The sequence below is a fragment of the Lemur catta genome, chromosome 22, assembly GCF_020740605.2.
Source record: "Lemur catta isolate mLemCat1 chromosome 22, mLemCat1.pri, whole genome shotgun sequence".
NCBI classification, from domain to species: Eukaryota; Metazoa; Chordata; class Mammalia; order Primates; family Lemuridae; genus Lemur; species Lemur catta.
In genome coordinates, this window is record NC_059149.1 from 26,246,102 (window position 1) to 26,259,681 (window position 13,580).

General features: G+C 36.0%; 1 protein-coding gene across 1 annotated transcript in view; it reads right to left on the reverse strand.

The window, feature by feature from the left end:
* The window catches only part of INTS9 (integrator complex subunit 9), a 74,606-nt gene that overhangs the window by 51,717 nt on the left and 9,309 nt on the right, over positions 1–13,580 (reverse strand). Inside the window, 1 exon segment of the mRNA XM_045535576.1 lies at positions 86–213. Coding sequence (XP_045391532.1) covers positions 86–213 — 128 coding nt within the window.

The following is a 13,580-nucleotide window of genomic DNA, read 5'->3' on the forward strand; positions in this document are numbered from 1 at the left end:
CAAGGTACTGGTAAACTTTATACTAATGGGTACCATTTTTCAGCAAACCCAAGCTTGTTTTGTCTCTGGATGCATCAGAACATACCTTTGAACAAGTGGCAAAGGAAGGAAATTGAGGGTGGAAGTCATGTCCAGTCCACAGTCCAACATAATCGTGGTTGATTTGAATTTGAGCACATTGCATGGTAAGGTTGGGTGCCCGGACAGGCAATACTGAAAAAAATTAAATCACATTTATCAACGTTCAATTACAGAAATAGTCTAAAAAATAAAGTAAGTTAAGTAAAACCAATAACCTTTTCTGGTAAGAACAGCACATAAGCTCAGCTAACTTTTGATGTGGCTTGTTTCCTTTCGCTGCTTGGATACTACTTTCCCTAACAGTTCAAAATATTCGAAAGTCTCAGATTAAACCTGCCTTTTCATAGAGTACCAAGTTACAGCCCACACAAGCACAGTTTCACAGGGGCCACAGTTATTCAAAACAGAAGGTTTTAAGGATATGGTTATCAATTTAATTCCACTCTCACATGACACTTCCAAATTCCCACTATCCCGTTCGCAGGGAAGTACTGCCTACAGCTGTGGAAGTCAACAAACTTCTAACCTGGATCCTCCAACTGTGCTCTAGGTTTAGTTTTCTCCTCTTGTAAATAAGTGACTTTCCTGAAAGAGGAAATGGTTGGAAAGGTTAACTAACAAGCACCAATAAAGGTTTATGGCTTAGCCTTGTCAGAAGAACAAGTGACTTCCCTTATGGGCAGATACCATGCAGGAGTGTGAGACATCTACTCTCAACCACTCAAGAGTCTCTTGCCTGCAGCGGCCGAGCCCAGAAGTCAAAGGGGCAAAAGCCAGAATGGTGAGGCAAGACAACACACTGACCCTAAACATTCCTCAGGTTCTCCTCAATGTAGTAGAGGTGACAGATCTGCCACACTGAAAATTATCTATATGGATGGTGCCCTGTCACTTTTGATAATTCTATTGCTGCTCTGAAGAAAAGAAATGGAAGAAGACCTTTCCCCCCACTTTTAAAGTCATTCCATAGGAGCCTCCCTTAAGCAGCAAAGCCCAGAAAACGAAGGGATCAGTGTTCAGGAATCCCTTGACAAGTCCGTTCATCCTTCTGATTTGAGCACAAGGACAGCACCAGTCAGAATGATGCTATGCTAATGCCTGGCCCCGCATGGCCAGAGCCACTTAGGCTAACTCTTTTCAGGTATTTGTTGCTCCTGCTTGTGAGGCTGATACATTTTCTACTTTTCTCTAGAGGACGTTATAAGAACTGATTATCTTTTAAAACTTCATGTTCTAAAACTAAAAAGGCCAAGAGCCAAGAAATTAAGAACACTTTGCAAGCATCTTCTTTATTTCAAGTTTATGTATGATGAGTACATTTTACCAAACCAAAATTCACAATTCATGGTCTGAAAACTCACAAGAGTAGCTACCTATGATGAAAACAATCAAATTATTTAAAATTGCAATTGTGCTGAAGAAGTCCAGGATGCATGATTCAGGTATTAAAATTCCAGAAAATTTTTCCTGCTAATTAAGACAGAAATATCCCTATCCCTACCACCCATCTGGTTCCCTATTAGTAGCTCGGTCTTTATCTCTACCTAAGGAATATCTGTTAAACTATCTCAAAACAAACTCAAAGCGTCATGTTAAACTGACTCCAAACTTAGCAAATATTCCAATAAGAGCTTTCCTATAATTCTCTTTTCAAAGATAAAAAATCAGATAGAAAAACCTGGAAGAAAAAAATGAAATGTATATAATGGCTGTTTCTGTTTCTAATTGTGCAGTTTTCTTCTTTCAGCTTTCTCTATTTTCCAAATGTTAATAAGCAATGAGCATTTACTACATTCTTATAATCAGAAAAAAATATGATTAAAACAAAACTGAAAATTTAGTAAGCCACACTGAGTGACAAAATCTTTTTTATTTTCATGCTTAACTCTAATTTATGGATAAGATACATCAGAAGACAGAAGAACAATATGTAAACTTGCTGCTCAAAAGATTTTGGCAAAGGAAGTTAGACTTTACATTTGTTACTGTCATCAAAGGACAAAGAAAACAGAGGAACATTTTATGAGGGCTATAACCAAATGGAAGAAATATTTCTAGAGCACCTACTAAAAGTGCCAGACCCTGAGCTCATCAGCCTTATTTGTATGGATAGGGAAATTGAGCTTTACAGTTTGAGTGGCTTGTCTGGGAAGAGCCAAAGACACACAGCGAGGTCCCTGACTCCAAAGAGCCCACTCATGACTCCCAAACTGCGCTGCTCACTGTGGCTAAACTGAGCACACTGAGACACAGAGCGGCTGGCTGAGGTTTGCACACCAGCTTGGGAGGCACCTGCAAAGGACCCAGAGATTGTTGTCTCCAGGGATGTTCTTTGTACCTTTCTTTGTATGTTTGCAGCATCCAATCACCAAGCAGCTTACCATTGAGACTAATGCATAAAACCAGTAAGTAAATATTTGGTTTTAATTTTAAAACTAGAAAGAAGTGTACATCACAAAAAACTTGAAAAATAGTGGGAAGAAAATATTACCTACAATCACACCGATCTATTATCGTTTTTAAATTCCCTGTTTTTCATATTTGTAAAAGCTATATAATTTTAGTGTTCATACCAATCTGTGTGCTGCTTTTAAAACTCATGATGACTATGTTTTGTTTATGTTGCATCACACTTCATTTTTATTGGCCTGAGTAAATATACCATTGTTTGTTTAGTCATTCCCTTACTGCAGAATATTTAGAGTTGCTTTATAACAAACATGGCTGTGGTGATCACTTTAGTGCTTCAGGCTTTTTCCACATTGGACTATTTCTTCAGAGGATTCCCAGAAGTGGCATTAACTAGGTCAAAAAGATATGAGCATTTTATGGCTCTTGAAATCTGCTGCCAAAATGCTTTCCAAAAAAGGCTGAACTTATTTACAATGTCATTGGTAATATATCAGAAGATGTTTCACTGCTCATACCCACCAATATTATACTCAAAAACATTTAGATTGTCTAAATGCAGCTATAACCTTAGTAGCAGACATGTAGGTGTAATTAAATGCCCCTAACCAAGGGAAGTCAACTACTTGACAAATTGCTTTTGTTCTGAGGGGCAGTTTGGTGAAATTATTATATATAAAGCAGGAAGTTTGCAGTTAAGACTGCCTGGGCTCAAATCCTGGCTGCACTCATTATCAATGTGTGATTTTGAGAAAGTTACTTAACTTTGTAAAGACTCAGTTTCCTCATCTGTAAGATGTATTAACAGTAATAGAACCTATCCTTGTAGAGTTGTTGTCAGGACTAAATGGATGGGTACAGTGCCTGGCACATAATATGTGTTCATTTTTTGTTGCTATAGTCACAGAATCATTAAGGGGCTGAAGAGGTCATCTAAGTTTGGGGGGAGTGATTTATATTTTATGGTGGCATTCACTGATGTTTTAGATATTTGTGTATTCCCTAAGACCAGGTAAAGTAAATGAGCAATTTTACAAATATTGCCCACTGCTAGTTTGCCCTCCAGGAAGACAAATCCACTACAGAGTAAACATGTGACTATTCTAGCTAACATAAGGTTTTACAATTTTTATTTTTTTTCTAGCTTAACAAGCACATAGCAATGCTTTTATGTTAATTTTTTTTCTACTTTATTAAAAAGCTGTAGGTTTTTCTGTGTCACAATTTACAGTTGGCCCTCCACAGCCACGGGTTCTGCATCCACAGATTCAACTAAGTGCAGATTGAAAATATTTGAAACCACCCCTCACAAACAATAAAAAACAAAATAATGCAAGTTTTAAAAATGCAGCATAACAACTATTTACGTAGTATTTACACTGTGTTAGGTATTATAAACAATCTAGAGGTGACAAAGTATATGGGAAGATATGTGTAGGTTATATGCAAATATGCCATTTTATATAAGGAACCTGAGCATCTGCAGATTTTAGTACGTGGAGGGTGGAGTGTCCCCAGCAAACACCACGGGATGACTGTACTGTCTATATATCCTTCAGTGCCTGTTGCTCTCTTTTTTCCCACCAAAGAAGTGAAATCTAGTTTTGAATGTTACATATGCTTAAGATACATAAGCATTATTTATATTTTTTAGGTAAAAATTTTATGAGTTATACTTAGTGCAAATATTTCCCACTGTTACTTTCATTAAAAAACTTTTATGAAAAATTTCAAACATATATAGGGTAAGCAAAATTAGTACAATGAACTTCCATGTATTTATTACTCAGGTTTCACAGCTATCCACATTCTGCCCATCTCAATGCTTTTTTTCCTTTTGATGTCAACACACTTCTGCAGAATAACTACCATGTTGTTAAACCCATCTGACCTCTGAAAATACTGTTTTCTTACATGTCCTAAATTGATTTTTTATCCACAACTGAGGCAAAAACAGGAGTCCATTTTCCTAAATGTCCTAGCACAATATTAAAGGTGATTCCTTTCACCTTTTAGTTATTCTTGGTTTGTTACGTCCTATGTTCGAATTTATTCTTGCAGTCTCTATTTTGTCCACTGGTCTTTGTGTCTTAGAGACCTAAAAAATTTTTTTGCACAGACATTGTGTTCTAAAAGGACTTACTGAGTTGATAAGAATGTAGTTCAGTTTATAAGCTAGTTCTGAACAAAGAGAATTATTAACAGATAGCTGAGTAATGCAAGGTAATGAAAATGTCCCAAGTAGATTAAATTATTACATTGCTCTGCAATCCATCATAAGCAGTAATTTTCTTTTGTTGAGCTTTCCTTTACATTCAAAAAGAGTGATAGGATTCTCTCACTGTAAACTAGTTTTACTGCTGAAACTGCCTTTAAATATCTGCAATGTAACCTAAAACTTTACATTGTTAATGCCAATAGCTCTTTATTCTTGTTTGAGAAAATTGCACAGAGTCATAAAGGAACTGTTTTTTATAAGCAATAGTGTTAATGAAATCAGCTGTAAATGACATCACTAATTTTTCCTCTTTTTCCATTTAACTTATATACCTGCTGTGGAGATCTATGAGCAAAGAGAAAAGAGGTTCAGTTTGCTCTTCTCGTGGGCAGTGGAATAAGTAAGTAACTAGTTGTTTCTGATTCAAATACAACATTTAAAAAAAAAAAAACCTTTCAGGAAATTGATTTTTATCTGATGGTTTTGCTTCCTGGTACAACATTAGAAAAGTTATTAGTACAATTCACACACAAATGAATATAGGAGAAAACAAATCTCAATAGATTCAGAAAATGTATTTGAAAACAACATTCATTCAAGGCAAGAACTCTTACTAAACTATAAATGAAAGAGTATTTCTTTAATTTGATGAATGAATCCTAACCAAATCCTACATCATAGTTCATAATGAAACATGAGAAACAGTTCCTTTATAATCAAGAACAAGACAAGGATATCCACTCTGACTGCTTAAATTCAACACTACACTGGAAATATTAATACTTAATACTGCTCTAAGACAAAAAAAGATGAAATGATTAGAAATGGACAAAGAAAACTGCCATTGTTCACACATATGATCAGAAGACATTCTGAAGACAAACTATGACAACTAATAATAGAGAGTTCATAAAGGTTGCTGGATACTAAAATTGATGTACTAAAATTAAATGGTTCTATACCAGCAAAGAACAATTATATGCCAAAAATTTAAATGTGTCATAGAATGAAAGAAAAGATGCGTAAAATCTTCAAAATTATAAAAGTCTACTTTAAAGATACTGTTAATTGAAAAGAAAAATTGTTGCAAAAAATAGCATTTCTCTCCAAACTATTATTTTATGAAACTTAAAAAGTTTGCCTTAAGAATCACATGGGAGAGTCAAGGGCTAAGGTTAGCTAAGAAAATACTGAAGAATAATAATTAGGATTTACACTCTGTGATCTTACAATTTACTATAAGATAATTAACAGTGGAATGACTGCACTGGCATAGCAAATGGACCAATAGAATAGGAATACACAGTTCAGAAGACAGGCACACCCATATCTAGGAGTCTGACATATGACAAAGGTAGCATTACCAATATATGGTATTGGGAAAATATGCAACCCATTTGGAAAATACTACTTCACACCAGACATAAAAATTGACTGCAGGCCAGGCAGAGTGGCTCATGCCTGTAATCCCAGCACTTTCTAAGGCTGAGGCAGGAAAATTGCTTGAGGCCAGGAGTTCGAGAGCAGCCTGGGCAACATAATGAGATCCCGCCTCTATATAAAATTAAAAACTTAGCCAGGTGTGGTGGCATGCACCTGTAGTTCCAGCTATTCAGGAGGCTGAGGCAGGAGAATCACTTGAGCTCAGGAGTTCAAGGTTAGGGTGAGGTATGACTGGGCCACGACACTCCAGCCTGGGTGACACAGGGAAACCTTGTCTCTAAAAATAAGTAAATAAATAAATCAAATTGATTCCACATGACTTAACTACTTAAGATATGAAAAAAACTTAAAAACTTTTAGTGAAAAATAAAACAAAAACAGGGTAACACTTTATCACCCTAGGACAGTGGAGAATTTCTTAAGAGACAAAAAGCACAAACCATAAAGAGAAAGATTAATACAGTTGACTACGGTACTTTAAAATAAAAACTTTCAAAAAAACACTGCTGTGATTTGAATCCTTTTGCTCCCTCTAAAATTCACGTTGAAACTTCATCTCCAATGCAAGACTATTAAGAGGTGTGGCCTTTAAGTGCTGATTGAGTGCAATGCCTGAGGGTTTTGTACCTTTATAAATTAAGGGCTTGATGGATAGTTTGCTCCTTTTCTTCCCTTTTTTTGCCCTTCTGCCTTTCACCATGTGAGGACACAGTGTTCATCCCCTCTAAAGGATACAGCAATGAGGTGCCACCTTGGAAGCAGAGGGTGGGCCCTCGCTAAACACTGAACCTGCCGGCACTTTGACCTTGGACTTCCTAACCTCCAGAACTAGGAGAAATAAATTTATCTTGTTTGTGAATTACCCAGTCTGAGGTATATTGTCACAGTAGCACAAATGAACTAAGATAGACACCATTAACAGAGTGAAAACATAAGCCATAGATTGGAAGAAGACATTTTCACTACAGGTTGAGCAACTCTCATCCAAAAATTTGAAATCTGAAATCCTCCAAAACCCGAAACTTTTTGAGCTCCAACATGATGCTCAAAGAAAATGGTCAATCGAAATTGGAGCATTTCAGATTTTTAGATTACAGATGCTCAATCAGTATGCATTCTGTAAATAGTCCAAAATCCAGAAAAAAAAAAAAAAATCCGACACACTTCAGTCCCAAGTATTTTGGATAAGGGATACTCAACCTGTATATGTTATTAAAGAAATAATTGGTAATCTATTTTGCATAAAGAACTCATACAAATCAACATTGAAAAGATTAAAATCTAATACAGCTGGGCATAATACTAGCACATGCCTGTAGTCCGAGCTACTCAGGAGGCTGAGGCAGAAGGATTGCTCAAGCCTAGGAGTTTGAGGTTGCTATGAGCTGTGACGACACCACTGCACTCCAGCCCCCACTGCACTCCAGCCCGGGTGACAGAGCAAGGCCCCGTCTAAAAAAAAAAAAAAAAAAAGAGTGCGAGAAAGATCTAGTTCTTATTCTTCCAGAGCTTGTGAACTTTTCTCTGCCCCAACACACCTGAGTAAAACATTCACTACCACCAGTAACTGTGGCTCATTAGGAGACACTTTGTGCTCTATTGGGGTATAAAAGGTTCTTAAGAGTGGCAGGAAGAAGAACTGCCTTATACCACACAACGCTGAGTTACTGGCATCCATGAAGCCAAATTTGCCTAATTTGGAACTATTACCCCTGCTAAGAAATTTGGGCCGGGCCCTCCTACAATCAGAGACTTCTATAAATATATTTCAATTTTATTTGGTAATCCTTTGCTTTCTCTCACTTTGTATCTTCATTCTGTTTTGCAGGAGAGCTGTTAAATGTGCCAATCATACTCACTGTCAAACTGACTACACAGCTGGATAAAATAGAAAGATAATTTTCCACTTGTGCAGAAAATCTGCGGCATGCATGGTGAACACAGAAAATCCACTTTCTGGTTGAAGAGTGGCTAGATACCATAAGCAGCTGAGTAACTGCCACTTAGGGGTGCTCCCTCGTGCTCATCTTGTCCTCTGCCTTGGCTTTCCGTGAAAATGAGTAAAGACGCAGAGGGAGGTCATAAAACGCAAAATTCCTCCAACAGAAGCTCAGGAAGGGTGGAAACGCTGGTATTAAACAATTAAGGGTGAGGGAAGGAATACAGGTACGGGCTGGCTTGGGAATCAACATTGTTGGCTACCTGGAACCAGCACTTAATAAATGTTAAAAAGTTAACTACAGTTGATGAAAAATAGTTCACAGAGCTATGTATGTGACCCTATCTATCTAAAAAATATATATATTTTTATAGTTACGTTAGGAAAAAAAAAAAACTACGCACATATACCAAACAGGTCGAAGTGGTTACTGCAGGGGAGAAAGTGCTTGCCCAGACTGGAACTCCCACTTTCTACTTGGATACTTCTGTACTCTTGACTTCTTCTTTTAAACATTAACCAGATTTTTTTTTTTTAAGAACGAGAAAAACATTTTTTTTTTTTTTAATTTTTGGAACATTCCTTTCTGTTAGATTAAAAATCTTGGAACCTACTTATGCTCCCTCCCCTTCAGAATATCCCCCTTTTGGGGCTAGGTCAATATATAACCTCCATGTATTGATTTGCAATTTTGCCTGCCTGAAATGTACCCCTATGTGCCCCTGCCTTTAAAAACCCTGACTTATAAACCATTGGGAAGTCTGGGTCTTAAGCATTTGCTGCCTGGACTCTTTGCTTGGCACCCTGCAATAAAACCTATTCCTCCTGCTCCAGCTCTTGGCTTCAGTGTTTAATGTTCGGCTTTGCTGCACTGGGCACGCAGGCCCCCGTTTGGTCCGGTAACAACTATGTAAGAAAATTTTGGCCAGTAAGATATAAACCAAAGTAGTATATGCAACTTTCAGAAAGTATTATAGGGAGAGTATATCCATATATACATTTCTTTGTCCCTTCCTCCTTCCTGCTGGCTAGAATAGGGATGTGATGGCTTAAGATGACAGAGTTTTATTGGATCACAAAGAGGCACACATTGCAGATAGGGGGGCCATAAGCTATGAGGAGAGCCTGGACGTGCCACGCCAGCTCTGCACTATTTACCTTCGCATGTCATCTATACAAGAGAGGTGTAAAGATCTATTCTGTGTAAGCCACCATTACTTCAGACTTTCTGTCACTCAGAGCTGAATCTAATCCTAACTGATTTATAGCTTTAGGGTGATTCACAGTACAAATAAATACCCACCCTAGCAGATATACAGAAATGACTGATTATTTGAGGTGGTGAGATTACAGGGGATTTTTGTTTTCTTCTTTGTATCTCCCAATTATATTTTGGAAAAAAAAATGTTGTTACAGTAGTATATGTTGATCTATAATATTTATTTTGAGGAAAGCTTTTTAAAAATTTAAGGGTTAAAGAAGAGCTTTCTTTTAGTCCCTCAAAAGAACTCTCATAGTTTAATCAGATTGATTTCTTTTGAAAAGAAACAACATTGCCGTTGCCTGACAGTTTCCCACTGAATCTTAGCAGCTTGCCCAACACAGAAATAGGTTCTACCAGGCTGAATTTCTCTGGGAAGGGAACAAGGTTGAGTGAAATGCTTTATATCTTAATTTGGATCATGAATACATGGATGTATCTACAGGTAAAAATTCATCAAGCTGTATGAAATTTATGCTAGTTTAACTGCATGAAAATTATACCTACAAACAAATACCCTGAGGACTGAATCATACTTTCTGGGGATTTTTCTATATTCAACATGTTGATGTGACTGAGAACATTCTATGCATTTATCAATGCTGGAAGAATGGGACCCCCCACACCCACCCAGATTCTTTCTCCATACAGATGAAAGTCAAGGAATGCATTAGTGTCTCTATTCTTCTGATACTACAGTCAACTGGTCCCACTGATTCTCAGGATGCCTCTCACCTATCTGATGTACCTGTGAATTCTATCACTGCTTCTGAGGTCTTCTGTAAAGGGCTTAGAAAAATCTTCTGTCCTAGGTAATTCGACTTGGGATTTGCTTTGACGCATTTGTTAAGCTCTCTAATTCTTGTTTTCATTATATGTCACTTTTCAAAATATTTACTGTAACTGCAATGAAGTCATACCTTTTGATTTCACATTCCAAAGTTTTTCTTAAATGTGTAAAATACAGTTAACTTCTTTGCCCTAGATTTCCAAAAGGATAAATTTAAAGGCTCTACATGTTTAAAAATTCTTAAACTCTTAAACTTCCTTGAAATTTTTCTTAGGGGTGGGGTGGGCAGGACGAAAGAAAATTCTTATTCTCTACTGTCCAAACCACTACGTCCGGTGGCAAAGCCCACCACTCTGCGGCTTCAGTCTACCTTTATAGCTCCCCTGCCCCCTATACACTTAGCAAGTCTGCCCTTGCCCCACTTATAGTTATTGTTCCAATCAAATGTACCAATACTTCAGAAGTTAATAACATATAATGAAAATGCTGGTATTCTGAGCTAATGAATTAGGAGGATGCCAGCAGGCAGAAATGTGTCCATTTTTCGTACACACTGCTACAGAACACTACAAAGCAAAAAATACATAATAAATTGTACATGCATATCATTGGGGAAATAAAATACTTCACTTCTCCAAATCCTTTAACTGTTCTTTCTGCCTGGAATGAGATATAACCCACTCTCTCAAACAAATCTGTCAGCCACAGTACTTTTCAAGGCCAGTTCAGATTTTACTTCTCTAGGGAACTGATTCTCCAGTTGGAATTCATCTTTTATAATCCTAATCTTACATAGGTCACTACTGCTTTTATCATAGTCTATCACCAAAATGATACATAATCACATAATAGAGTATACATAGTACACTGCATACATTGTATCTAGTTTGTTAAATAGTGAGTTACTGCTAGGTAGGGTCTAAGTATGTGTTATTCACGTCCCACAGCGTTGAGGATGTTTTGTAGAAGACAGGCATTTAATGACATTCACTGAATTGTACAGCCAAACAATGGATTTTTGTTGTTGCTTCTCTGATCTGTTAGCTATAACTATCACATAGTCATCAACACTGTTATCAACAGTCTCTTCCTATTGGATACATACCTTGAATCAAAAACTGATTAAAATAAATAAGCTACTATCTAGATTCTGAGCTCCTTTTTGTTTCTATAGAGTTTTTTTTTGGGGGGGGCAGTATGTGTGTGGTAATTATGTTTATTTTAACCAGTCGATTTGTTTACATTTCTTGGCTTTATCAGCCCTGTCTCTGAAGTAGAGAGAAACTATTTCTGGCTGTTCTGTTTTCCAAGGAAACCTTGCAATTTTCTTTTAAGGTCATAAAAATCTATTACTTCTATGAGTCTGTTATGTACCACCTAAGACTTTAAGTTATAAAACCCCATTGTTTACTCAAAAGCCTGGAAATGGCTCACAAGATATAATTAACTGCTAGAACAAACAATAAAACACAAACATATTTTCCCTTTAGAAAATAACTTATTGTTGGACTATGTAAAAGAATCTCACTTTAATAATGACTAGAAAATTTTGGAACAAGAAAGCAGCTAGCTATAGCATGTAAACTAAAATATACAAACATTTCAAGCCACAAGTCAGTACATCACAGTGACATGCTGAGTTAAAGAAGCATGCCCACTCACATCAGAAATAGAACAGAGATGCCTACCCATCACCACTTCTATTCCAAACAGTTCTGCACATACAAGCCACTGCAATTACACCACAGAAAGAAATGATGGGTAAAAAAATTATCTGCAAAGTTATGCAACTGGAAAACCCACAAGAATCAACTGGAAAAACTATTAAAAATTAAAATTCAACAAAGGGCTGTGTAGAGAATACAAAAAGTAGCCTTCTTATATGTAAACTACATAAGAAAAAAATTCCAGTTTAAGTATCAAAAAGATAAATTATTTAGATATAGATTTAACAGAAAATATTGGAAATAATTCTAAATTTATATGAAATCTAACAGTCTAAATTTTATATGAAAAAATAAATGTCTGAGAGCAGCCTGGAAAATTCCATGGTAAAGAGCAATCAGTGGGAACAAGTACGAGAAGATATTAAGATATACTCTAAAACTGCACAAAGTAAAATAGTTTACTACTAGAATATTAACAAATTAAGAGGGACAGAAGAGGACTGAGAGGGAAATGAAAATATAAATGCTTTTATAAATGTATGAAAAGATGCTCCATATCGCACACATAATGAGAGAAAAATCAAATTAAAACGATAATGATGTAATATTTTTTCACTTTTTAGTGAGAAGAAAACAAGTTTGAAGATTACACTGTATTGGTAAGCATTAGGGCATGCTACTGGCAACTGTAATCTGATAAATCTCTATGGGGACATTTTTGCAATAAACCTTGATAAAAAAATGCGTGTACCCTTTGAACCATCAATTTTACCATTAGAAATATATCCTACAGATATACTCCCCAAGATGTTCACAAAGGAAATTAACCATAAAACATAATTTGTAATTGCAGAAGAGTAGAAACAACCTAATGTTGACATAAGTCTGGTTAGATAAATTACAATATATCTAAACAAAAGAACGCTATGCAACTGATTTTTTTCCAAGCAATAGTATGAGCGTATTTTGAGATATACTGACACTGGTTTCATAAATTATGTTTTACATCAGCAACAAAACCACACCCTAACTTTAAGTAAATGATTTTCAAAATAGTCAAGAAAGGTATAGGTGAAACTGTATATTCCAGAGTAATACCCACAATTGTAAATTCTCTTTTCAGGCAACGAAAATACAAAGTATGTTAGAAATATTTTTTTAAATATTTGAAAGGAGTATTGAAAATATTTCATTATTCATAATGAAAGTATCTTGAAAACAAAAGACTTGGGATCTTGTTAAATGCAGATTCTGTTTATTAGGGGTGGGTATACAGTTTTATAAAATGAGGCAGGTCTAGATATTGATACTAAATGATCTGAAAGATACATTTCTAATTTAAAAAAGAAAAAGCAGCTGGATGCGGTGGCTCATGCCTGTAATTCCAACACTTTGGGAGGCTGAGGCAGGAGGATAGCGTGAGCCCAGGAGTTTGAGGCTGCAGTAAGCTATGATTGCACCACCGCATTCCAGCCTGGGCGACAGAGCAAGACCCTATCTCTAAAAAAAAAAAAAGAAAAAAAAGAAAAAGAAAAATCAATATATCATACCAATGTAGATAGTATCTCATTATTTATGTAAAAAGTAAAAATGTATGAAAATTATACATATGCATGAAAATTCACAGAATATCTCTGAAAAATACAAAAGAAACTGATAACTGAGATTGCTCTTGGAAAGAATAAGGAAGGGAAAGGAATCTTTTCTTTTTTTTAACCTTACACAGTTTGCTTTTAAAGAATGTGCATGTATCATTTAATTAAAAAAATATA